This window comes from Phascolarctos cinereus, unplaced genomic scaffold, assembly GCF_003287225.1.
Source record: "Phascolarctos cinereus isolate Bilbo 61053 unplaced genomic scaffold, phaCin_HiC Scaffold_726;HRSCAF=1367, whole genome shotgun sequence".
NCBI lineage: Eukaryota > Metazoa > Chordata > Mammalia > Diprotodontia > Phascolarctidae > Phascolarctos > Phascolarctos cinereus.
Genome location: NW_027556098.1, coordinates 311,367,422 through 311,394,142, shown reverse-complemented (window position 1 = coordinate 311,394,142; position 26,721 = coordinate 311,367,422). Strand labels below are relative to the sequence as shown.

Genomic DNA, 26,721 nt, shown 5'->3' with positions numbered 1-26,721 from the left:
CACTTAGGAAAGGTAAGCCAAGGAACAAGACTGTACAGCTAGCCCTGGGAGGTGTGGGTGTGTGGCTGGCATTACGTGGCCCTAAAAGAAACAAAGACTCTTGAGGCTTGTAGAACACTCCCTCTGCCTGGCTGATTGTAACATGCTGCTCCTCACTTAGGACAGATTGTCTTTTAAAAATCTCCTAAAATAAGGGAGCTTTGACAGCCTCCATTTTCTAGGGTCTCATGGTTTTGGAAAGTTTTTTCATGTCTAACCCAAACTACCTTCAGGCACAAGACCTGTGCCAGCTCACATGCCACCTTCCTCCACCCTCCCACAGTGCACGACGAGTTCCGGACAGCAGCAGTGGAAGGCCCCTTTGTTATCGCAGACATGGAGGACTGTGGCTACAACATTCCACAGACAGATGAGTCGACCCTCATGACCATCGCCTACGTCATGGCCGCCATCTGTGCTCTCTTCATGCTTCCACTCTGCCTCATGGTGTGCCAGTGGCGCTGCCTCCGCTGCCTGCGCCGCCAGCAGGATGACTTTGCTGATGACATCTCTCTGCTCAAGTGAGGGGCCCTCCAGGCCTCATAGGCCCTCTATGGCTGTCTACTCTGGCCACAGGCAGGAGACATGGAGACAGAACATGTGACCAGAGCACCTCAGGACCCTTACCCACCAGCCTGCCTATCTTGACAGAGAACCAGAAGATACTGGCAAGGTGCGTCCCACAGGGATAATGTCTTTAGAAGGGGGAAGAGGAAAGAAGGAAGCTCTCCAATGGCAGGAAATCCTTTGGTCACTTCAAACCTCAGCTAGGAAATTTTCTGCTGCTTGAAACTTCATCCCTAAAAATTTCACCACCTCACCTACTTCTCCTCAATCCAAATCCTTCTTTCCCTTATTCCCAGAATTGGTACCATACCCAGCCTTTGCCCTGCTGGTGTCCTGGGATTAGACATGGCCCGCCCTGGTTCTCCTCTTCAGCAGGGGTTAATGTATAATAGCCCCTTATTTTTGTGTAGAACCCACATAAAAAAAAACCCTAATTTGACTACAGGGGTGAATTTTTTAAAATTTGTGAATAGACTGGGGTATTTAAGTGATTTTTATTGGGGGTGGGGGGAAGAGAGGACAAGCAATGGTAAGAATGGCAGATAGAGAGAGAAAGAAGTTAAGGAAAAACAGTAAATGGGAAGACAGTCTCAGTTTTAGGCCTTGCCATCGACATAGGATACCATCTCATATAGCTCAAACAGGAAGACCCCAATTTGGTAAGGCACTCCAGCTGTCACGAATGAACCAGACTGGCCCCTTAACACTATGGCCATTGACACTCCCTTTCCTATTCCTCCTGACTGACTTCAAGGTAAAACTCAGAAGAAATCCTTGCAAAATTTGACCAGAGTCCTCAACATCTGCCTTCAGGAAAGAGCAACCAGATTGCAAATCAAATATCTCCTCCTGAGGTCTACTTGGCAAATGACTTTTTTCACTGCCTGGACTCTGTTCTCAGAGCACTGCTAAGACTTCCCAACTTCCTCCCTTTATTTCATGCCCACAGACAGAATAAATGAAACAAGGCAGAGCTTAGCTGTATTTCTTGAGCTACCCACTCAGCGGGTCTCACCTCTTTCCCTCCCTTCCCACCGCTTTACTGAGACACAAAAGTCCCATGGTCCTCTAGGACTCTGCAAGTTATGGAGTTAAGTGAAGGGAGGGATTTTCCCCTTAGTCTTCGAAAAGAGAATCCAGGACTTCCAGCAAGTATGGAGTTGGGACCTTGGACCTCGGCCTCAATCTCACTAGCGTTCAGCTATACATAGGGACCAGGCATCTGTTCCCTCACTATCCCAGACCTTTCTCACCATCCTACCATCTTCCCCTTACCCCCGTCATATACAGGTAGATGAAGCAACTTCCAGTGCAGCTGGCAGAGTACTGACAGCTCCCAAAACTCAGTGGTCTCTGGTCCTGTTGCTATCTCGTACCAAAGCTGTCCAGAGAGAGGCTAGCAGCTTCTTTCTCCCAGCTTCCTCATTTCATCGCAGGCTTTTCTTCCCTCACTGAGTGCCATTCTTTCCCCGGCTCCTTGGCTCCCCTGACCATGTATTATACTGCCACCTAGAGCTAGGCACAGGGAGAACAAGCTCATCTTGCCTCTGCTCAGAGGACCTGCTGTAATGTTAGCAGGAGGTGAGAAGGAAAATACAAGTGACCTCAACTCCACCTCCCCCTCAAAGGAAGCCACCTTCTCTGCACCACTGTTTTCTAGTCTAGATGAGGGTTGCCTGGGCTCCTCTTCTGTGGGTGTGAGGTGGGGCAAGGGTGAGGGGAGGAAAGGGAGAAAACTGTTTCTGGAGTTTCCTGTCTCAGCCTGGCCACTCTGTGGACCAGAGCCCCAGCGAGCTCCCCACAAGCCATAAGCAAATAACAATGAGAATAATGAACCACAGATTCTCATTTCTTCACCCACACTTGCGGTCCCTTTCCTTTCACTGCACCTGGTGCCGTTCTGGCTGATGAGGACTACCCTGTACCGCCCAGAACTGACGGGAAGATCTCAAAAGACTGCTTCCTCCTAGCTTGGGACTTTACTTGGGTGTGTAAATAAACCTTTGGGACTGCTAGTGTGTAATGAAAAGGCCAACTTCTGCTTTATAGTCCCTACCCAAGGCTGAGGAAAACTGGTTTTTTCCTAGCTTTTCCCAGGGCATAAAACTTACAACTTTGGTTAGCTGGTGTTGCAGCCCTACTATTATTTTTTTAAAGAGAAAACTGGTTGTACTTAATTCTTCTTTTTACAATTCCCTCCTCCAAGTTGCCCTACCAACCTTGAACTCTTAAATGTAAAGAAAATCCCTCTCAGTGTCTGCTTCTTGCTTGTAAGATACGTATGTATGTATCTATTTTTTAATTCTACCCTCAAAAGCCACTGTCCCATTTCCAACGCTCCTCATCTGGCCTACTCGGGTTTCACATTTGTAGGCCAGCAGGCAAGAGGATAGATGGAACTTGGGTGTTGCTTTACAATAGTTCTTAAGACAAAAGGGAAAGAACTGAGCAACACTAGGGTCCCACTTCCCACACCCAACCTCTCCAGAAGCACTTGTCATCTTGCTACAGGTTAGGTTATTCAAGGGCTTTTGCTAGGGGAGAGGGGTGTTAGCCCCTCTACTCTATGCCACACTCTTTATTCTCTCCACTCTCCACAAAGGCTTTCTGGAGATAACTGGAAGTTATCGTTCTTATCCAAGTTAGTTTCCTAGCCTTTTAGAAATACTGAGAGGCATCAAAGGTAGCCCAGAAATTATGAGGTTCAGGGGAGGCAAAAAAGGTTATAAATAAAGAAAAATCACGAAATGAAGAGAACTAAGAATTGATCTCCAATCCTACCAACCAACCAACCATATTTTTTGCCTCAGACAAAGGAATCAGAGTAAAAGCCAGTTGTTACAAGTGTAGACATCATTCACAAAAGGCAAAAACATTAACCAGAGAAATCTGGAGGAGGTAATAATGGAGGACCTGAGCCCTGTGAGCTGGAGCAGCCTCCTCACCTCTGTTCCAGTTCAGCAGCAGACCATTTGAAAGATGCCAAAGGTGACTCATCCAGGCCATTTCCTTGATCTGATGGCCAGACAATGAATCTCGGCAAGAGAGACAAGAAAAGGGAAAAGAGAGAAAGGACACCTGGGTGAACAGATGGGAAGGGAGGTAAGAAAGATAACAAACAGGAAGAATGGGAAAAATGCAGATGGATATGGAGGATCTGCCACCCCCATCTAATCAGTAGAGAGTGCTTACTACCAGGCTCCAGCAAAATAAAACACAACCTGCTCATACTGACCCAAAGGTTACTGATAATCATACAACTGGGTTCTTTTATAGTGTTTGGTTTTCACCTGGATGAATCTCATTAGGGAAAGATCTAGCTTTAAGTCCTGTCAGAACAGGGACTCAATGGCTTAGGGTAAGATTCAGAGATCTAACAGAGCTATGATTTTTCCCAGTATGGAATAAAAAAAAAAACCCAGAAGAGACCAAAGGGCAAGGGGTAGTACTAGCCAGCACATGGATGGCTAACTGTAAAATGCAACATGGAATTTAAAATCCACGACATGGTTTTTGGTTTGTGGTGGCCTCCCCTCCTCATCCTACTCTGGTCTCCATTTTCCCCAATTACAGCGAACACATGCCCCCAGTAGCACTCTTGTATCAAAGATTATAAGAACTACCCCAAGATAATTCTGTAGGTGAATTTGCACAGAGATCTCCTCACCCCAGTGCCTGCTCAGAGCTCACCCAAGGACACCAAACAACTTGGTTGTGAACCAACTGCCTTAACCTTAAGGGGGGGAGGGGGGAGGGCTATAAATCTATAGACTGGGAGACCGAAGCAAAGGAGGTGAGGACTTTACAAAGTTGGTCCGTCAGAGATAGGGCACAGCCTAAGTCAATGAGGGAAACGCGTAGGAGAAACCCATAGGTTGTGCCAACCTCTGCACAGACACCTGTACCCAGGAAGTAGAGTGGCAAGGAGAATAGAGGGATTTGATTGATATTGTTATCCTCAGACTGTGAATTCAATTCTGCTGATGTAAACTGCAATACTCTGTAAACCTAATGTCTACGTAAAAATAACGATCGTTAACACAGTAAATTATTCAATCTAAAGTCAAACTATCTTGCATTACATTTCTTTCTCTATCGAGTCTCATTTTGTCTAGGATGATGCAGAAATGTCTTGAGGTTTCCTGTGAGTTAGGCATCTGGTTAGACAGCCGAGCAAACACCAGGATTCAATCCTATAAGAAGGGATGTGACTGAAGGAAATGGAGCTGCAGGCTGAGCCAAATCAAAGCAAGGTGGTCAGGCAGCAAGAGCAGCTTCCCCGGCGTCGTCTGTTATACTGTATTTGAAAATAACTCTGGGCAAGAATACCATCATTTCAATGCTACAGTGCATACTATTTTTCCTATGACTTGTACCATATATCAAGGGAAACCGCAAGACCAGGGGGAACGGAAAATTCTGCATAATATACATACTTTCATTTATGAATGTTTGCATACAGACTTTCTATACACACATTACCTATATAATAAAAATGTACATGGCATGAGTACACACTGCTGTATAAATATAGAGCTCTAGAATCTTGAACCCTCTCCTTCCTGTTCATAACTGTCTCTCCTCTTCTTCCTTTCCAGCCAGGTCCATCACTTGAGAGTTGGACAAAAGGGACAAGTGTCATTTGTGTTGGTCTGGGCCCAGAATTTGATACACTGGAAAGGAGAAAGAGAAGCCTTAAGGTTAAGAGTTGTTTGCTACTGGGGGCAAGGGAAGGGGGAGTGGGAGGAGCAGGCACAGTGCCACTGAGGCTTGAGATGACCAGCAAGAAAGAATAAGGGGCCAAAAGTTCTGACAGTGTGAGCAGAGTCCCTGGGACATGCCCAGAAAGACCAGCTCTAGAGCAAAGAAGTAGGTCTTCATTATAAAGAGAATACTAAATTCCAACAGTCTGAGAGTGCTGTTGATGTATAGCCAATATGATTGGCTCCATACCATGATCCCTTCACGGGCAGAAAGGGGTTCTCTTCATTCCCAACACTCTTCCCCTCAAAGTCTAGGACCATCACCTCCCCCCTTTGTGGGAAAGATAGAGATTTTATCCTGATGTTCCCACAAGCCAGGCAGTTTTAAGTATTCTTGCCTCTGTCTAGTGATGTAGTGAGAATGAGGAACAAGTGGATTGCCAGAGGAAATCTGTTTTAAGTAACTTTCAACCCATCCCATTAATGGAGTTATAAGACTGGGATCAGGTTTTCATTCCATTCCTCCCATCTAAGGTTCCTCAGCAAAACAAACCCAGGCTAAACCTAGGGCAAGGACCCACATTGTTGTACAGTTAGTGGCTATACCAACCCCTGGGTAAAAGAAGATAAAGAAGGGATTAAAAAGGATAGAGTATCTACCTCCTTGTGCAACACATGGGTACAGGCCATTGGGTGGAGCTCACTGGGCTGAACAAGCTTCTGGCACATTAGACATAGCTTGCAGGTAGATGGAGCCTACAGGGCAAACAAGGCACACTTTATAGAGGCAATTCTATGTCCTGAGACCATTCCTTTCCTCTGTGCCCATGATCCTACATGCATACCTACTCACCAAAATAGTTCAGTTGGCCTCTCTTCCCTAAAACCAAACCTTTTCCAATTCCACACCCCATACAGACCCCTGCCTGGATCTCCTTTCCATTTTCCCAGTTCCAAAGGCAAGAACACTTTATGTTTTTCTCCATCTCCCAACCCACTAAATTTGCCTATATCCCAGCTTTCAAGGAAATAAATTCTTACATGTGTAGGCCTCCCAGGATAAGACACCTGAGCAGAGGGCAGGAACATGGGAGTGTTCATCTGAGCCAAGGGAGCAGGAAACAAGGGAGCTCGAATCCGACCAAGGGGCTGTGGGCAAAAAATAAAAATTAGAACTAGGGAAGTTTTTAGCAAACTAAGCATTTTTGGAAAAGGAGCCACCAACATTTTTCAGACTAGCAAAATGAAACAGCAGATTATGTGTCCCCAGGAACAATACCTCTTCCCTCCTACATGCTTTGTACAAACTTTCTGGGACTGAGCTCTCCCCCAAGGAGCGAGCCTTACCTGAGCACTCGCTGCCAAGCGCTCCTGCTCTGCTAATCGTGCGGCCACCAGCTGGATCAGCTCCTCCATCGTCAGTCCCGCCATGGTGGTTCGTGCTGTCTTGATCTGCTGAAGGATGTTGGTCATCTGAGCCCTAAGGAGGGAGAGGATTGCAGGGATGAAGATGTCATTCCCTATCTGTAGGGACCCCCGTGGGTCTTCCTCTTGTACCTGTATCCCAATGTATCTTTCAGAGTATTAATCCTTCTTAAGAAACTTACTTGTTGCATTGTGGAAACCGAGCCAGCAGCTTCTCCAGGATCTTTTCTAGTTTGTCCACCGGCTGAGGTCGGTGAGATTCAGTGGGAGCCTTAACACCACCCAAGCCTGGTGGAGGTGGGAGGGAGGTAGCAGGGGACACATGTGGACCATGGGGACCAACAAGAGAAGCCAAGCCAGGACTGTTTCTCCCATGGGTGACAGGTAGAGGTGGGGAGGGCTGGTTGGGCCTTGAGATAGCAGGGTTCAGCATCGGGAAGGATAGGGCACGAGGGTCTGCACTGGGCATGACCATGGGCATGGTAACCTGCCCAATAGAGAAAGGCATCCGAGGAGCCAGGGAAGGATTAGGTGAAAACACCTGAAGCATGAAGTCTGTCTGCAGAATGGGAGAGAGAAAAAAAAAAGAATATTTAGGAAATGGCAGCAAAAATCATTTGAGTAACTATTAAATTGAATAGAGGTGGTCCCCAGTAGCTTCACAAATTTAACTGTGAGACAGAGACTTGGCCACCACAGAGAAGGAGCTTCCCCACTGACAAGTTACTCACCTCTGAAGGAGGTGGGGGCAGAGTAGGGGTAGGGATCTGTGGAAGACTACTCAACTTTGCCCCATTCCTCACCAGTTGGATATGGTTATTAAATTGGTCCTAGAAAAGAGAGATTAAGAAATTACCCAGCAGCAGAAAACTAAAGAGGCACGTTAGCCTCATTCTGGATAAGGAAGATGATGGGAACACGGTAGAAAAATCTTGAAACAAAAATAGAACAGGTTGTTTCTCAAAGCAGTGAGCTTCCTGTCACTGAAAGTGTCTAAATAGCAGTTAAGTGGCATAGTGGAGAGACTGCTCCACTTGGAGTCAGCAAAGACTTTGGTTCAGACACTTACTAACTCTGTGACCCTGGAGAAGTCATTTAACCTTTGTCTGCTCAGCTTCCTCATCTGTAAAATGGGGATAATAATATCACTTAACTCTTAGAGCTATTGTGAGGATAAAATAAAATATTTGTAAAGAGCTTTGCAAATTTTAAAGTGTTTTTAAATGATGATGATTATTATTATTCCTATCATAACAAAGGATAAAGGACCATCTGTCAAGAATGATACAGAAAAGATTACTATACCAGGTGGCTTTCTGGACTAGACAGGCATCCATGTCCCTTTCAAATCTCACACATAATTCTGTGAAACTTCAACACTACTCTTATGTATATGTGCATACATCAATGCAACTGGCCATAAACTGCCCACACTACAGAAACTCTTTTCTGAGTCAGCAGCTTTACATTAGGCTCACCCGGACATTCTCCTTCATCATCCGAACTCCATTCAATCTTGTCTCCCACTCCTGCTTGGAACGGATTGTTTCCAATGTTGGAGGTGTTGACCTTTCCAAAAAGCAACAGGAATTTACAGTTAGAGAAAGAAGCTGACCTCACTCTTTAAGATAACAAAACAAACATCTGAGTTCTGAGTTTCTTGTCCCACTGTAAATCATATGTTTTCTAGTTCTACATTCAAAGTAGAGCTTCCCAACAAAGGAAGAGAGATTTTCTGCCTCCACCATTCTACATAGGTCCTCCAAATGCCTGGGCAGCAGGTGACCAGTAGAAGTAAATCCCCAGAAACTTAAGCCTACCTATTTGGGAAGCTCAATGCACAACTGCAAATTATAGTATTAAAAGTCTGACAGTATAGAACTAGACTCAGCAGTGCAGGATTTCAGAGAGCCGGTGAAGTAAAGGTCTAAACTTGAATTTCAGGCCTGTGAGCTCCAGGCCCCAGGGAAGTGGCTCACTTGATATAGGTCAGGTGCAGCTCTGCCTCCTTTTCTGCTTCTTCCAGCTTTAATACCAGCAGCTCTTTCCGGCTTTCCAGTGATAAGATCTAAAGAAACCACGAAAAGGCTTATTAACTTGCATCCATGTGGGGCTATCTTTGGACAGACAAGCAGACACGTATAGACTTCCACACCAACAATGGTTTCCAGAGACATCAGCCCCTCCCTACCTCAGCTTTCCAGGCTCGTTCAGTTTCCTCCATAATGTTCCGATTGATCTCACCATCCTGATTCTTGAGCTTGTCTAGCTCCATCTCCCATAGCTCCCTGAAGGACCAAAAAAAAAAAAAAGGACAAGATTGATGGGGTGCAGGCTTGATGGGCACAGCAAAGCAAAAATTAGACCCAGAGTTGGTCCAAGATAAAGTTAGAAGGTAAGCCTGAACAATAGAGCCTTACTATAAAGCAAGTGAACTGTTTTAGAGAGGTGATGCTTAAAGTACTCTAAGACTGTGCCATGGTCCTACACATGAAATTCCAGGAAGAACAAAACACACAGTGCCTTACTGGCTCCATTTGCTAAGGGCTGTATTTAGGAGGCAGAGCCATCAAAAGAAGTCCAACAGTGCCCCAAATTTAAATAAGCTAAAATTAGGAAGACTCAAATTTATTAGGGAGTCTTTCATGGTTCCCACCTTGCTTCACCTATGGAAACTGACTTGCAGGATTATGTGCAGCAGCATACAATGCCACTACTAATCCTATATCCCAAGGGAATCAAAGAGGAAAGGGTCCCGTGAACACAAAAATATTTATAGAAGCTCTTTTTGTGATAGCAAAGAACTGAAAACTAAGGAAGGTGTGTACACTAACACTTACCTGTCAGGCAGCAATTGCTTACCTGCTACCAGATATTGGCTATTTTATTTTCACCACCCCATTTTCCTAGCTATTATGAAGATGGTTATGCACCACTATCCCCATCTATCTTCCATTCCCTTTATTCTCCTCCCTCCTTGATGCATAGATGGTGGCACACTCATATATAGGACTGAAGGCACTAATGAAGAATGGGTCCAGAAAGGGTATCCTTCTGTACCATATTTGACTCAAAGCAGGATTATGGCTGGGAGTAACAAGATTACTCAGAACAAGGGAGAAGAAAGTGAGGTAAACATTTAAATTACATTAAATGATTTTTTTAAAGGTAAAGATGGGGAAAGGGATAAAAATGATCTTAAGAGAAATAGTCCTACTTTTCCTCAGCCTGTTCTGCGATTAGAGAAACAATTTTATTCTCCTTCTCCTCCTGATTTTCCAGTAACCTGCATGTGTGAGAGAGAGAGAGACCAATTCACTTCCTGAAGTTTCTGCAGCCTTTTCCTCTTTCACACATTCCTGCTTTGCCCTCATCTCCCATTCTGTCTTCCTCAGGGATTACTCAAAGATTTGCCTGGGAAATTAGTCATTCTGCTGATAGCTGAGGTTGACTTGAGTGACTTGGCTAGCTAGAGACCCGGCTGTCCCCTCTGTCCTTTGCCACTCCATAGGAAGTCCTTCCATGGAGGTTTACTCTCTAGAACAGGGCGATCTTTCTCAATTGAGGATCCACAGTATAACAGTTCTATTTCCTTTCCCTGCTAGACTCTCTACTCCTCAAGTACTAGGGGAAAACCAGTGGGTGCCATCAGAATTCTCTCGTACATAAAATTAAGGATGGGTCAGAAGAGCAGTCTCTCTAATCCATTATTTTTTCTGATAATGGCACCATATTTTAGAAGTATAGACTGGCATGTAGGTTTAGGCACTGGAAGGGAATTTTGAGGTTATCTAGTACAACATGATATGGCTTCTATGATGTCCTAAACATCTCCTGGGATTTTTGCATTGTCTTTGTATCCCCTGAGCCTAAGCACAATACCTAGCACATAGCATGCACTTAATAAATGTTTACTGAATAAAAGGGCGGAGGGATTTGGTTAGAGAGATCAAGTCCAACCCTTTCATTTTACAAATGAGCAAACTGAAACCCAATAAGTGTAAGTAATTTGTTCAAGATCACACAGGTTTTAAAGTAGTAGAACCAAAATTTGAATCCAGGTCTTGTGACTCCATATCTAATACTCTTTTCACTAAGTCTTGCTGCCTCTTATCTAGCAAAAACCTATCATCCAAATTATCATGCTATTACTTGAGTCAGTCAATCAACAAGCATTTATTAAATTAATTGTTTAATGAATTTATTAAACATTTACTGTGTGTCAGAGGCAGCTAGGTGGTACAGTGGTTAGAGTGATGGGCCTAGAGTCAGGAAATCCTAAGCTGAAATCCAGCCTCAGACACTTGCTAGTTATGTGACTCTGGGCAAGTCACCACTGTCTGCCTCAATTTCCTCAACTGTAAAATGAGAATGAAAATAGCATCTACTTCTCATAGTTGTTGAGAGGCTCAAATGAGATGTTTGTAAAGCACGTAGCAGAGTGCCTAGCACATAGTAGGTGCTTAATAAATGTTTATTCCCTCCGTCTTCCTTTCCCACTATGTTTAGGCTCAGGAAATACAATGCCCTCACACTACTATAATTAGAAAAATCCTTTCTGCCTCATATCAATGGGAAAAATATGCCAACATAAGTAAAGGAAGTAGTTCCTTTGAATCACTAGGATTACTAATGGTTCAAATGTTTAGGACCTATACATGTTCCTTAAGTCTGGCTTGCTTGTTGGATATTCTAATAATAGTGCTACAATTTTTAAAAAATCCCTAGAACATCTTTCTTAAAGAAACTTTACAAGATACAAAAATAATCATACTCTGTGACCCAGTAAGTCCATCATTTGAAATATACTCTAGAAGTATTATCAAAATCAAAATGAAAAACCCAATGTTCAAGTATTTTTATAGCAATATTATTGGCAATTGCAAAAAACTAGATGCAGCCTAAATGTCCATCAATAGGGGAATGGTTAAATAAACTGTGGAACATTCACGTAAAGGAATACTAAAATGCAATTAAGACTATAAGTGTAAGGAACAGAAAGAAATCTAGAAAGACTATTTTTAAATAATGTAAACTGAAAAAAAGCAAAACCAAAAGTACAGAGTATACACTAATATGACCATATAAAAATGAATACAAATATGAACAAATAATCCTTATGGGGACTTACAGTGACTCAAAGTATGCTTTTTTATGAGTTATAGTAATTTAAACATAGATCATTACCCAAGGAAGTTTAATTTTTTTTGTTGCCAATACTAAATTATGAAACTTTTTTTAAAGAGGAATTTTACATATATCCTTACCACATTTTTATTAGGTCAAGTAATATTCTCATTTAACAGAATGGAGAATAGATGTTAACATGATTTGTATTATACTCAACAGTGAGTCAAGGGCCTGGACTAAGACCCAGATCTGCTTTCTCAATCAACTTTAATTATCAACACTTTACTTTAGACTCCTCTGCCTTTAATACGCATAGGTTTCTTCTACCTTAAAAAAAACAAAACACTTTACATGACCCTGATGTCTTCCTAAGGTAACTATACTATTTCTCGTCTTCCTTCTGTCAAATTTTCCAAATGAATGGTTCATACCTGCTGCCTCCATTTACTTATTACCTATTTACTCCTTAACTTCCGTGTAACGTGGCTTCCATCTCATCATTCCACCGAAAATGTACTCTTGATGTCACCCACAGTCTTCTTCCTCTGTTTCTACTGTCCTTGACCTCTCAGCAACCATTTACCACTCTTAGCCACCATCTTCTTGACACTCACCTTCCTTAGCCAATACGACATTGCTCTACTCTCCTTCTCTCAGCTAACTATTACTTCTCTCTCTTCCACGCCCTAACTTAAGTAAGCATTCCCCAAAGTGCATCTCCCCAGGACATGGAAGGGACCAGAAATCATCTAGCCCAACATTTTACAGATGAGGAAACAAGCACAGAAAGATTACATGACTCAGCAAGAAGAACTGGAATTTGAAGTCAGGTCTTCTCAAAGTCCAGTTCTGTTTTCACTGCACTGCACACTTGGATATTACACTGTCACCTCAAACTTAACGTGTCAAAACCCAAACCACATTATCCCACAAACTGATTACCCCTGACTTCTCAATTTCCAACAAGAGTATTCTCAATCACTAACACTCAGAATCTTAAGACTCTCATCTTTAGCTCCATTCTTTCCCTTGCTTCCTGTATCTAATGAGGCACCAAACTCTATTGATTATTTCTTCATAAAGTCTCTCGTCTACTTCCCATTCCTATTGCTACAATCCTAGTTCAGGTTGTTATCACCTCACTTAGTTACATTTACCCAATTTATCCTACACACAGCTGCCAGATTAATCTTCCTAAAATACTACTTCCATTATGTTACTCCTTTGCCCAACAATTTCCAATGGCTCCTCATTACTAAAAAGATAAAGTCCACAGACTAAGGTCTCCCAAAACCTGGCCCCGATCTATCCTTTCAATCTTGTACTCTACTACTCCCAACATGAATCCTACCCCAACCAGCCTGGTCACCATTTACTGTACCTCAAATATACTGAGCCTATGTTTCCAGCCAAACCATTCCTCTGACCAGAAATTCCTTTTCCTCTCCCCTTATCCAAATCCCACCCATCTTTCTTCCCAGGTATAGCTCAAGTCTTACCTCTTCCACAAATCACTCTTTGATTTCACTAACCTAAAAATGTTTCTCCTTCCTCTGAATTCCTTTGGCAATATTTATCCATACCACTTATTAGCAAAAATCATATGATCCTTTACATTGTTAGTTAACTTTTCACATATGGATTGCTCCCCAATAAGACAATTAATTCCATGAAGGGAAGGACCTTGGTCTTATACTTTCTTGCATTTCCCACTATTTTGTACCTAATAAGCCTTAATTTCTTGATAAGCCTTTAATTTCCATATGCTAACCTGAAAATATACCAGCTAAAGAGAAGAGAAGCAGGTGAGTTCCCAAGAAGGCCTTAACCATCATTCATTTTCTATTCAGGAGAAACGTGACTTTTCCAAAATTATTTATACAAAATTACATCCCAGGTCATCTAGTAAGGCAGTACTTCCACCTATAAAATACAACAGCATCCCTACCTAAGCACTGAATTTGGTATCAGAAAATCTTATTTCAGATCCCTGATCTACTACTTCCTAATTATATGGGCAAGTCACTTAACCTGAGTTGCAGTTTCTTCACCTAGGATGAGGAAATGAGGACAATAATAACTGTATTACCTACCTCACAAGACTGTGGTTAGGACCAAATAAGAAAAGTATGTAAAGTGCTTTATAAACAAGCCATTATCACTCTAATACACATCAAAAACAAAGAATGCAGCATGAAAGCAAAATGAATTTTGACTGGCATTGCAGTATTTTTGCTACTCATCCTGAGTTACAGACAGGAACACGGATCAATTGATGGGTCATTCAAAATACGAGTTCAGCATCTCGCACAGCGCTATTCATTGCCTTTCTCAGGGTTTCACTGTCAAAGTCAGGAAGCTTGGAATGCAGCCCTATCCCAAGGACAATGTGGTGGTGGCCTCGCCTTTCTGATGCTAGCAATAACCTTGAAGGATCCAATCTAGGAAGCAACTCAAGCCAGAAACTGCCCCCAGCGTAGGCAGCCACAAGATACTCTGTATGCCAACTAGAAAGGTTTTCCAAGGGAAATGTAGATACATGACAAAATTCAGTGCTTCTCCTGTTTGAGAGTGTGTATGTATATCCATTTCAGATGTATTTACTTGGTACCTTACTCTAAACATTTTAAAGAACTTTACGGGTTTCTTTTTAATATTATTCATCCTCAAAATATCCATTTGAGACAGAAAAGGGACAATGCCACAATTCCTATTTAGGAGGAATGAGCACCACGAAATTAAGGTGTTTGTTCAAAGCCTTCCAAAGAGTATTTGTTGGAGGTAGCACTTTAGTCATTCAACAAATATCTGGCTGCATACTAGGAACACAGCCCTCTAACAAGGTACTGTGGAGTATAACAAAAAGACACGGTCTATAACCTTAAGAAACTTACAATCTCCATGAAGAGACAAAACATAAACACATCAAAAGTTAACTAGCAATAAAAGGAAGGGACAAGAATAGCCATGGCAGTCCAGAAGAGAGTATAGCCATGGTGGATTAATTTGAGTGGGGAAAGCTTCACAGAAAGGTGGTCCCTGAGGATGGGTCTTGTCAGGTAATTAAGATCTGCACAGGCAAAAGAGGAGGGAGAAGAAAGTTCCAGACCCAAGGAACAGTACGAGTAAAAGCCAAGAATCAATACCACACAAGGTATGTTGGGGACCATAACACTTCTTAAAATCAAAGAAATGGCTACATTTGGGAATAGCAACCTAGAGTCTCATACCCATAGTTCACACAAATGAAGACAACCCCTACACATAAACTATACTGCTAATAGGACGAATTAACATGAAATGAACGAAGACTTTATTTTTTCATTTGAGAAAAAGAACTCCAAATTTAACAGAATAGGGGAACATGTTATAGTAATACTTAGGAAAACTTCTACTGAAAAACCAAGTGAAACCTCCAACACTGTAATAAGCAGCAAAAATGTTAATTATATATATAAAATTACGCAAAATACTGTGAAAACCAGTCACCATAAAGAAGACAGCATTAACTGAAAGAATTTATGTCAAATGGAAGTCTCTCATGGGATATTTAATACTCAGAAAACACACAACCTCATAAAATCATAGAATCTTGGAGCTGGAACAGACCTTGAAGCTCATTCAATCTGTTCCTAAGCCAAAAGCATGTATCCATTCTACAACAACCCCGACAAGTCATTATTTAGCCTCTGTTTAAATATCCTCAGTTACTCCTCTTCTTAACTTATTGGTGTAACATACCTCTGTTATTGACTTAGAAACCAGTAAGACCATAAGTGGCACCAGCTCTTTGGTGTATTTATAACATTGGAAAGGTCAATAGGTCTGCAGATCCCATAAGGTTTTCCTTTATTCTTAATAGAATGAATTACCTTCTGTTCTTCTCACAGAGCTTCTCAATTTCAGCTTTCAGGTCCTGTTCCTTCTGAAGAAACTCCTTCTTTTCCTTCTCTATCTTCTTCTTTGTTTCCTGTCGCTTGATGGTCACATCCTGGATGGCCTTTAATATCTCCTAAGGTTTTAACAATCATACAATACAGGAGGTAACTTTGTGACGTTTGGCTTAAAGGTTATCTCCACTCAACACAAATACGTGAGAGAAGAGAGCAGCCAGAAAAAACACTCCAAAAAGGTTTTAAGTGTTTTGCTAAGGTATCTATACTTCTCCTCATTTCCACTGAGAGAAAAACAAAAGCAAAGTCTGATCAGAGGCTAAAATAAGCCTACATGCTGGAATACCTGATGACTCTTCATCTCTTCTTCTCTCCGCTGCTGTAATTGCTTTAGCTGCACCTGAAGTTGATTCTCCACCTGCCTCTGCTTGTCCAATACTTCCTGGTACCGCTCCTTCAGCAGTGTCCTTTCTGTCATCATTTTATCCTGGCAGTGACCATAGGAGGAAAGGTGGTGGGGTTTTATATTATTTATTCACCAAATGAGGAAAGCTGACTTTCCAAGAGAGGACAAAATGTGCAACACCAAAGAACAAAGAGCCTCAATTCAACTCAACAAGCATCTATTAAATTCCCACTATGTACTGAGCAAATACACTAAGTGCTGAGGACACAAAAACAAAAAACAAAATAGTTCCTGCCCTCAGAGAGCTTACATTCTAACCAAATATATCCCCTGAGAAAGAAGATTGGAGAGCCCTTCTGAGAACCACCAGGAAAGGGACAAAGAACCTGGGAAGGATTCCTTTCTGTACTCCATTCTGTTGGATTGTCTAGAAAACTTTTCACAAAAGGAAAAATCTACTCAATGAATGGTTAAGCATCCAAGTCTCTAAGAGACCATGGCTCAGCTCTGCCAGTGCCTTCATGTCTCACCTCAACTTTTCTACCTTCATCAGCAAATCAAGGACAGCATTACTCACCTTTCAAGGAGGTTCTGCAACTTTACTAAAGAGGCTCAAGTTAATGGTTTCTGAAAACACTTCTTATAGGGTCACCACGTAAAATTTAGACTCAAACTGCATTAACAGTACACACTCAAACTGAGCTTGTTTGTTATGAAAGCAAAGGAACATAAGGCACATTTAAAAGCTCTATGGGTGAAAATGACTCATTACCAAAGCAAAAACAACAGCCTCTCCAAGAAAATATAACAAAAGACCAAGACCAAGCTAATTACCTTGGGCTGAGGGGACGAAATGGAACCAGGATCTCTCCAAACATGCAGGAATTCTACCTCTGGTAACTTTACTATCACCACCCAAGGAATCAAGAGTTTCTCTTCTTTAGACTTTTCCTTTTTATTTCTTTCTAGCTCACCTATCTCCATGGTGAGTCTTTGGCACAACAAACTCAGTTAGGGTGAAAGAAACTATTTCACATCGATGTTATCACAGAATATTAAGTTACAGATAACAATAACTTACATTTATACCATAACTGAGGAATCACTTTCTGCACAACCACCATATGGATACAACCTCAAAATTAATCTGCCTTGCCTTGCCATCACCTTGTGATAAAACCACAATTTAACTGCCAGGTTGGACAGTCTACTCCTTTACCCTGCAACCTTGATCCTTTCTTGTCAAGCACAACGTCCACGTGAGTTTCAGGTTGAATCTATCCTTTCTTTATGCACTCAAACTCTCCAACATGTCACCTAGCACTGCTTTATGATAAAAGTTCCTCTTCTCCAAGTTTTGGTTTTTTTTTCTTCTAGCTGGGCAAATTCTCTACAGGAAGTGTTTTCAATTTTCAAACCTTTCTACTACTTTTTCTAGTTAGCTCACGTCCTTGTTTCCGACTGCCCTCATAGCCAATTTCAACTTGCAAAAATCATTCCACTTTCTCATCTCAAACTACTTCCTTTTAATCTTTGTGCCTGATCCCCACTTAATTCACACATCTTGCCCTGGAGGCTCTCTCTCTGACCCCAAGATGTCCGCATTAATAGCCTTATTTCATTACCACAAAGATACATTCAAATGAACATATATTTTGGGGTTGGGGATTTTGCCAAGCTCATAGCAAGGTGATCACTGATGAAATATAATACAAATGAATGCAATCTTTCGCCTAGTTTTAAAAAACCAATTACAAAAGCACAGGATGGAGACAACAGCAACTTAGGTGAAAAAAGATTGAAGAATTTCATCAATACAAACTAGGTCACATGGATGGCACATGGCTAATGTACTTAGCCTATTTTACCAGAAGAACAATGCCCCAAACAAGATAGTATTTCCACTGCAGTCTACACTGATTAACCCACAACCAGAATGCCAGATTCCATTCTGGGCACCACATTTAAAAACAATGGCATACTAGAATGTATGCAAGTAAGGCCAATCAAATCACTTCTTCATAGCTGTTTTCATATATTTCAAAGGCTACCATGTGGACAAGGAATTAGAATTCTGTTTAATAATACTAATAAAAGCTAACATTTACATAGAACTTTGAGGCTGACAAGATACTTTGATCCTCACAATAACACTATGAGATTGGTGTTATTTTTATCTTCATTTTACAGATAAGGAAACTGGCACTGACAGAGAGATTAGTGACTTGCCCAGGGTCACACAGCTAATAAGTATCTGAGGATTCGAACAAAGTTCTTCCTGATTCCAAGTCCAACATACTATCCTTCTGCCCACTTAGCTGTCTCAAGAGGGAAAAGTACTAGGTGAAAGTTACATACTGGAAAATCTCATCAAAACATAAGAAAAAATCTTTTTAAAAATCTGAGCTGTTCAAAAGTAAAAGGGGCAGATATGTGAAATAGTTAACTTCCTATCAATGGAAATACTCAAGCAAAGAGACTGGATGACCACCTGTCAGAGATATTATAGAAGGAATTCCTGATCTAGATGAAAGGCTACACTAAAAGCTCTTGAAGGACCTTTCTAACTCTCTAAGATTCCATGACTGCTGATCAGCAAGCTTCATGATCACCATGCAAATACCTACCAAATTCTTTTCAATATCCTGATCTGTATTCACCTCCAAATCAGCAGTCTTGAAGTCAGTCTGCAAAGGGAAAAGTAATCACATTCAGAGCCGTTTGGAGACACTTTAAAGTAGTAAAACTGCTCCAAGACTGATATTCTTCCCTCCATCACAGAGTGCCCCTGACACCCCTAAGGAGCCAACCCTTTGCTATTCCTTCTGTCAGTTATGGAGCAAGGGAGACAAGGTAGATACTGTAATAAACAATCATCCTTGAAAACAGACTCAGCAAAGACCTAGCAATAGACTGAAAGATGAGTCTAAAAGCTGGAGATGATAACTGAATTTACTAAAACCTATTCTATTACTAAACTCTACTTCCTCCTCTAATAAAGCACTCTAGTTCCTAGAAGAACTAACACCACCAGGCAAGGCACACTGTACTTCCTAAGATGTAGGTACAGAAAAATAAGGATCTTTAGCACAAGGATAAACGTGAGCAAATCTGAATCCTAAATGAGCAATGCTTACTATGAGGGACATAAAACTCCATACGTGTCCATTAAACAGTGTGAAGAATTAATTCTAGGACATAAAGTTGCTAATTACATCAGTCTAAACACTGTTTACTTAACAGCAGGATGGAGCTATATAGAAGTAATGCTAGACATCTTTGGAACAGCAACCCACAAAGAATGGCACAGTACATTTTCCATCAGGTATGAGAAACTGTCTCCCACCCTCAACAATATCCCCAAGTTCTGGTTTTGACATTTGAAACCTGACACTTGACCTGCACAGCAATGTTCTGAGAGAGCTTCAAGGATGAGCCATCCTGATCCACATCCTGACCAGCTCTGTCTCCTGAAACCCCATTCTCCCCATTTGCTGGAGGTCGGTAATCCAGGCCTGTATCTTCGCTACCTTCCAGTGGGACAGAAGTTTGTAATTCCTCTTCTGAACAATCCCTGGAGGTATTCTGATGATTCACATGGCACTCTGCCTCATGGGGCAGAGAAGGTGGTGGCAGGCTATCCCCAGAGTGTGTGTGTTCTTCTTCTCTTGCTATGATTGTCAAATCCTCCACATCAGACTGACAAGCGTCAGTACCCAGGGACAAAGTCTGAATGTCAATGGAACCATTTCCAGGAAGATCAAGAGCTGTAGATCCCAAGTCGCCTCCTAAAGTCGAATGGTCCTCTGTGCTTGGTAACATGTCACCTGCTGATGAACCAGGACTCATTTTTGCATGTTCCAAACTAACATCTCTGCTACTCTCCTTGGTTATCACTTGGTCGCTAGATCCTATCAACAGAGACAAGCTCTTGTTTTCCTGCACAGATGTATCTCCTGGGCTGTTGAAAATACAAGTTAAAATTACTGTAGCTCCCCATAATTTCCTCTCATCACAATCTTGAAAAAGAACCTAATTTTAAATTCAATCCCATTTGCCCCATGCTACTACAGAGATTATTTTATTTATAATGGGAACCCAATAATCAGGAAATCCAGATAGTTATATATTCTACTTTATAATGTGTTTCCATAGGTGAAATAAGATCTATTAACTTTATCTAATAATGAATTCATTCAACAAGCTGTAACTAATTATAATAAACACTATGAGAAGGATAGGAACTGTCGAAGAGGGATTATGGTTGGCTCGAAAGGGCAGAATTAGGACCACCAGATAGAGATTATAAGGAGGCTGATTTCAAGTCAGTTAACAATCAGAACTGTCTAAAAATGGAATGGGTGGGATATATGACAGGAGGTCTTCAAGTGGAGACTGAACGACCATTTGTTGGGGATGTTGTAGATGTGATTAATGACTTGGACAGAGGTTGGAACTAGATGATCTCTTCCATCCTCCAGTTCTATGATTCTATTGCAAGCAGAAGAAGACGTCACTATCCACACGGAACTTAAGTTGAGAGGACAAAACCTATACCATACATGAAACACTAAGAGAATATTAACAAAACAATAACATGATGTGGTATAAGCTAATAAACAGTATGATGTTTTTTACAGGTTAGGAAAATGCAAAGTTAAACCAGAGTGGGGCTAATTAGAGGTTTCCTGGAGGAGATGAAATAGCAGTAGGGATAAGATCAAAAGAAACTAGAAGAGGAAAATTCTTTCATTTCAGATTCAGTTTGACCATCTCACAAAGTGTATGAATCTGTCCATTAAGACTAAGAATAGCCATCAGAAGAAAGAGCATTAAACTTTCCCCAAGAATTCAGCAAATATTTTTAAGTACCCATTTACAACTTTTCAACAACTACCCACACATTACCTGAGACCATCAGGGAGACCTTCCTCTGTGTTAGAACCACAGGAGGCAGAAGCAGTTTCTTGAGAAGCAAGAGCAGAGGCCGAATCACTGCTTAGCTCAGAAGCCATCATGCTCTCTGCATTCAGAAACAAATCCCAGGCTGCAAGTATCAAAGCATTGAAACAAATTTATCTCTCCTGTTCAAAATGTTCACAAATCAGAAATATCCCAGAGAAACAGGGGGAAAGAAGGGTTAATTCTAAAAGGCACTTCCATTTCTGAATATCATTAGTCACCGGCTCAATTCCAGTGAATATTTAATCTTCAGTAGTTGCCACATTTATATCAGAAACATTGGGACTCTTTACAGTAATTTTGCCAAACACATGTAAAAATGCATTATTAATTTAAAACAATGGCTCTGAAAGTATAGTCCTAGAGAACTACCCTCTCCTCTGTAGTCTACTGGCTCAATTTTTTGTATTCAATATTATCAATAATTAAAATCTATTATTTTTCAATCTGAATTGAAATTATATACTTACATATGTGTATCTTTATGTGCACAAACATATATACTGTATAATATTTACAAATAAAAATCATAGGTCTACATATATACGTATACACATCACATTACATATATAGTTTGCATATATTATATACACATACCCATGCAGATGTAAAAGATATAAGTTATATGTGTCATATGGATGTGTAAATATGTATGCATGATTACCTTATCTTATCAAAAGTGGTTCTATCTCTCCATTAATTTCAAGGAGGTGTTTCTGTCTTGGGGGGATTTTTTTTTTTTTTGCAATTTCAAATAGCATGGAGGAGTGGTATTAGAGACACTTAAGATTCTCATATTACCACAACAGTATCAAAAGCTACGATAGCATGAAAATAATACAGGAAATAAACATTTATATAGCACCTACTATGTGTCAGGCACTGGTGCTACACACTTTTAACAAATAACTCAAATAAGAAAGCAAGTAACAACACCTCCAAAGAGATGTGTGGGAATTACAGTCAAGAAAAGCATCTATCTAGCTTTTCCTTTATTCCACAGATTCAGTTACCTCTGAGAAAAAGAATAAGGACTCAGAATATAATTTTAGGGACAAGTAAGAATTTTTGTTTTGTTTTGACAAAGGTATTTTGGCCTCCCTGGTTACTGATGAGAAAGGGTTGTAAGTATAACTTTAAGGGTTAGAGATCTATGTTCTACTCTCATTTGTCACTGATTTGCTCTGGGATGCTCTATGCCTCAGTTTCCCTTACTATACAAAGGAGAGTATCATCTGTTCCCAAGGGAGCGCTTCTTTCAGCTCCTGGCCAAAAACCAAAGGATAACCCACCAAGATTAAGATTATCGCTAGAAAAGAGACAGACCATCCATATACGAAAGAGTTTGGGGTGAGGCAAACCTGACTACCCCCTCAGTTGGTCCAGGAAGACACACAACCCAAGTAAAACAACTGGGAGAATGGAAAAAGAGAGGGGGGAGGGGTGATCTACAGGCACTTGGGGCAGGAGGGTGCAGCACCTGCGGACCGGGTTATGGGGCGAGGGGCAGGTTTGCATGCCCCGCCCCTCCCCACCCTTCCGAATGTGTCCCCAAGGGAAGAGGCTGCAGGAGGTGGGGTGCACAGGGAAGGAGACAAAGGAGGGTGATGGAACACTGCAAGCACAGCCCCAAAGCTAAAGGGAGTCTGTCCACCCAGCTCCCCCCATTCACTTCCTCTCCCCCCACCCACCCATTGCCCACTGCCCACGACGTGCAGTGCGCCCCACCACGGCCCCGGGCCAGGCCCTCCCCCGGAGCGTCCATCCCGGTCCAGGCCCCCACCGCCCAGGCTCGGCCTCCTCCCAGCCCACCGGGCTAGGCCCTCTCTGGCCCCGTCACAACCCCTCCGCCCCACCCGAGCGCCCCCTCCCCACCGCACGCCCTCCCCCCCCGCCCCGCTTCCCACCGCGCGCTCTCTCCCAGAGCCGGCCGCGCGGCCACGGGGACGGGGCGGGGTTGGCGGGGAGGGAAAGGGGAGAAGGTCTGGGGTCTGGGGCTGAGGGCCAGGGACGCACCTGAGCGGGTGGAGCGCGCGGCCGGGGGGAGGGGGGAGGGGGTCCCGAGGAAGGGGGAAGGGGAGGGGTCGGGAGCCGGGCCGCGCGCGGCACCTCCCACTTCCGGCGGCGGGAAGCGGAGGGGGCGAGACCCCGGGAGGAGAGGGGAGAAGAGAGGCCCGCCGGCTAGAAGAGAGCGCCACGCCTCCCCCGACGGCGCCCCCTGCCGGTCACAGCCGGGAGCTAGCGAACTAGGAGTACCTGAACCCTACGGAGTCTGGAGAGGGGCTGTCCCCATGCTTGGAATTAAGATAATCCTTTTCACAAGAAGCGCCAAGAGGACGGGGAAAGGGGGAGAAGGGGAGGAAATAATTTATATGGCATCAACTATGGCCAGGCACTGCGCTAAGCACTTTTTTTTAAATAAATATTCTCTCATTTGATAATGAGATAATTTCTTTTAAAAAAAAAGGAAGAGAAATTCTAATAAAGGAAGGACTCTTAGAAGTCCCCGAGGAAACAGCGGAACTTTGTGCATGCCTGCTAAAACTGGAGGAAGAAACCTCAACCCTTCCCCCGCCACAGCTCAGACCTGCCCAGCCTCTTCCTCCCCCGCCCCCTCCCGCAGGATCGATGTGTGATTGGCTGCTCCTCCAAAGCCGGAAGTGACGATACTGTCACCGGCTGCCCCGGCTCTGTGGAAGCTTGGAGTTACCGCAGCACCCGGAGGCCGCTGCTGGTCAGGTACAGCGGGGGAGTGGAATCTGAGAGGTGTAAGTGGGAAGGGCCTGGGACAGCCGGGGCGCCGGGGGAAATAGAAGAGTAGGGACCTCTGGAGGTGGCGCGCGAGGTGACTGTATCCCCGAGGACTCGGAGTTCCTAAGGTTGGAGGTGCGAGAAGTGACTGAGCGTGGGACAAACCGCGTGGGGAGGGGACGGGGGCGGAGGCACGCGTGCGCTCTGCGGAGGGGGGGGCGCCTTGGAGAACTCACCGGTGCTCACCCGGGGGTAGAGGCAGGGGAACTGGAGCCCGGATCCCTGGACTCCTGGCCTTCTTTGAATGCACTTGCTTCCTCTTCTCCCTTAGCCTCTAAGGGTTGAGGCCTGACGGCCTGGAGGAGGAAGCGAAGTGGGTTGGGATCTGTTTGCAGAAGTCCAGAAAGCTTAGTGCCAAGTTAGAGAGCTGGTGCCCTGACCATGAACCCGGTCGACCTCTCCCACGTGACCCCAGGGCTACCCCGTTTTTTCTTTAAACTCAACAAACATTGGTTAAACACCTAATGTGTTCAGGTGACTGGCGAAAACCAAACTAAACAGCTCTGGGCTTCAAAGAACCTAACATCCTGCAACCTGTACACAAATAATTATAAACACCCCCCCAGCTGTGAGCTGTTTCCTCTTCTAAAACGCTTCAGATCTTTTGAATTCCTAGTTCTTTTGGAGAAGCCTAATGGGACCCAATGCTGCTTCTGCTCGCCTCACTACCTATCCCATAATAGCTTAATAGCCAGCCATGTGCCTTTCTTGTGCCAGCTGCTTCTTGTACCTGAGTTGAATTTCTCAATTGCCTAGCTCTTTCCCCTATCTCACCTGGGATAGGGGTCTCTGATTGGTGAGCTTTCACTTTATCTCGTTAGGAACCAATCCTCCACATCATTTCCCAGCCAGCTCTCCTTGATGTAAGTTCCTTGAAGAAAGGGACTGTATTAGTTGCTTGTATTTGCATTCCCACATTTAACACACTATGACACCGGACATTTAGTAAGCACTTTAATAAATGCTTTATCCATATAGCTCTACCCTATGTCCACTTATCAGTCAATCAGTGAGCGTTTATTAAGTGCCAACTATGTTCTGGGTACTGTGCTAGAGCCTGGGGATACAAAGAAAGGCAAAAAACAGTCCCTGCTCTCAAGGAACTCACAATCTAATGGGGAAGACCACACATAAAAAGCTTAAAAGGTAGGGGGAAGGTGCCAGAGAGAGGACAGAGTGAAGTCCTGAGGCCAGGTGACCACTATACTTTTGATACCTCTGCAGACTAAAGTGTTCCATTCAGGAACACCCAAACCAGTTAGGCATTTTTTCATGAGCTATTGGCAGTGATCTTTAAAAAATTATAGAAAAGTAGAGGAATCTTGAAGGATACAGAGGATGAGATGAGGTAACATCATCTCCATTTTGGGGGCAGGGGCGCTAAGCAATGGGATTAAGTGAATTGCCCAGGGTCACACAGCTAGTAAGTGTCAAGTGTCTGGGCCAAATTTGAGCTCAGGTTCTCCTGACTCTAGGACCAGTGCTCTATCTACTTCGCCACCTAACTGCCCCTGTTATCTCCATTTTCAAAAAAAGAAGAGAGTAGTCTTCAGACTAGAGGCTGGTGAGCTTGCTTTTGATTTCTTATAAAATTCTAGAACACATTAAAGAGAGGATTTGTGACTGTTTGCAAAGGGAAGTGGCTATCACTAAGAGTTATCATCACTTCACTAAAAACAAGTCATAACAAATTAACTTCACTTCCTTTTTTGATAAGGTTACTAGATAGGTACATTAAGAGAATGGTATAAATATAGCATACTTGGATTTCAGCAAGACATGTGACAAAGTCTCATGCTTACCTTGTAGAACAAGATAGAGAAATGTGGCTAGATATTTGTATAATTAGGTGGATTTAGGACTGGTTGAATGACTCGACCTAAAATGCCATTACTATCTCAGAATCTGCTTGGAGGGAGATACCTCAGGGAATGCTGCAGGTGTCTGACCTTGGCAAAATATTATTTAACATTTCTAGCAATGACTTGGATGAAGATGTACGTGTCACACTTCTCAGATACGCAGATGATATGACTATGAAGGATAGTTAATGTAGGAAGGCAGAGTTATCCAAAGTTATTCAAAAAAAGGGCTAGATATACTATAATGATGGGCTATTTCTGTTATGAAGAAATTTAATTGTGTTAAATGTAAAGTGGTACACTTGAGTTCAAAGAATTAAAAATACAAGTAGATGATGAGAGAGGTGTCCCTTTGAACAGTTCTTCATGTGGAAAAGGATTGAGAGGTTTTAGTGGACCTGGAGTTCAATATGAAGCAACAGTGTTATATACTCATCTTTGCTACTTTGATGTTAAATGACAGCCAAAAAAGCCAGTGCCATTCTAGGCTGCATTAAAAGAGGCCTGGAGTAGTGCCTAGAGAAGCGACAGTCCCCCATTCTCTGCCTTGGTCACACCACATCTTGAGGACGGTGTTTAGTTCTTAGAACTACCTTTTAGGAAAGATATTGACAAGCTAGAGTGTGTTCAGAAGAGGATGACCGAAAGGAGCTGGATAGTTAGGGGACTGAAGATCTTACCACAGGAAGATCGGTTGAAGAAAGTGGCTATATTAGGCTAAAGATTAGAAAAACTGAGGCATGGTAGCTATCCTTGAATATTACAAAGATCTGTCATGTGGAAGAAAAATTAGGCTTGTTATGCTTGCCACCAACCCCCACACCAAGTGCAGATCTAAGAGCAAAGGTGGAAACTGCAAAAATAACAGATTTCATTTGAGATAAGGGGAAAAAATTTCCTAAGACTTAAAGCTGGCCAAACAT

The 26,721-nt window shown here is 42.7% G+C and overlaps 3 protein-coding genes across 8 annotated transcripts in view; 2 read left to right on the top strand and 1 right to left on the bottom strand.

Annotated features, from left to right (window-relative positions):
• The window catches only part of BACE1 (beta-secretase 1), a 33,441-nt gene extending 28,767 nt beyond the window's left edge, over positions 1 to 4,674 (top strand). The window contains exon 9 of the mRNA XM_020989684.2: positions 323 to 4,674. Coding sequence (XP_020845343.1) covers positions 323 to 564 — 242 coding nt within the window. The 3' untranslated portion in view covers positions 565 to 4,674. The remainder of the gene's footprint in view (positions 1 to 322) is intronic.
• A 349-nt stretch (positions 4,675 to 5,023) lies between these two features.
• RNF214 (ring finger protein 214) lies at positions 5,024 to 23,214 on the bottom strand. 3 transcript variants are annotated; one of them, XM_020989681.2, is made up of 16 exons: positions 23,142 to 23,214; positions 21,072 to 21,210; positions 19,563 to 20,124; positions 18,791 to 18,850; positions 16,104 to 16,244; positions 15,737 to 15,876; positions 9,952 to 10,020; positions 8,926 to 9,022; positions 8,714 to 8,802; positions 8,213 to 8,303; positions 7,466 to 7,564; positions 6,917 to 7,293; positions 6,657 to 6,789; positions 6,351 to 6,458; positions 5,970 to 6,065; positions 5,024 to 5,279 (listed from the first exon to the last, which is right to left on the bottom strand). In XM_020989681.2, exons 2-16 carry the CDS (start codon positions 21,179 to 21,181, stop codon positions 5,214 to 5,216), a joined length of 2,238 nt encoding a protein of 745 aa, XP_020845340.1. In that variant the 5' UTR covers positions 21,182 to 21,210; positions 23,142 to 23,214; the 3' UTR covers positions 5,024 to 5,213. The 3 variants fall into 3 exon arrangements, with proteins under 3 accessions (XP_020845340.1, XP_078012993.1, XP_078012992.1); XM_078156867.1 differs by lacking the exon at positions 9,952 to 10,020; XM_078156866.1 differs by lacking the exon at positions 23,142 to 23,214 and having other exon boundaries at positions 21,072 to 21,577.
• A 545-nt stretch (positions 23,215 to 23,759) lies between these two features.
• PCSK7 (proprotein convertase subtilisin/kexin type 7) overlaps positions 23,760 to 26,721 on the top strand; it is a 31,903-nt gene continuing 28,941 nt past the window's right edge. The window contains exon 1 of one of the 4 annotated variants that reach the window (XM_020989680.2): positions 23,760 to 23,864. The gene's annotated coding sequence lies outside the window, so the exon portion shown is untranslated. The other 3 variants (XM_020989677.2, XM_020989679.2, XM_020989678.2) reach the window with 3 other exon arrangements.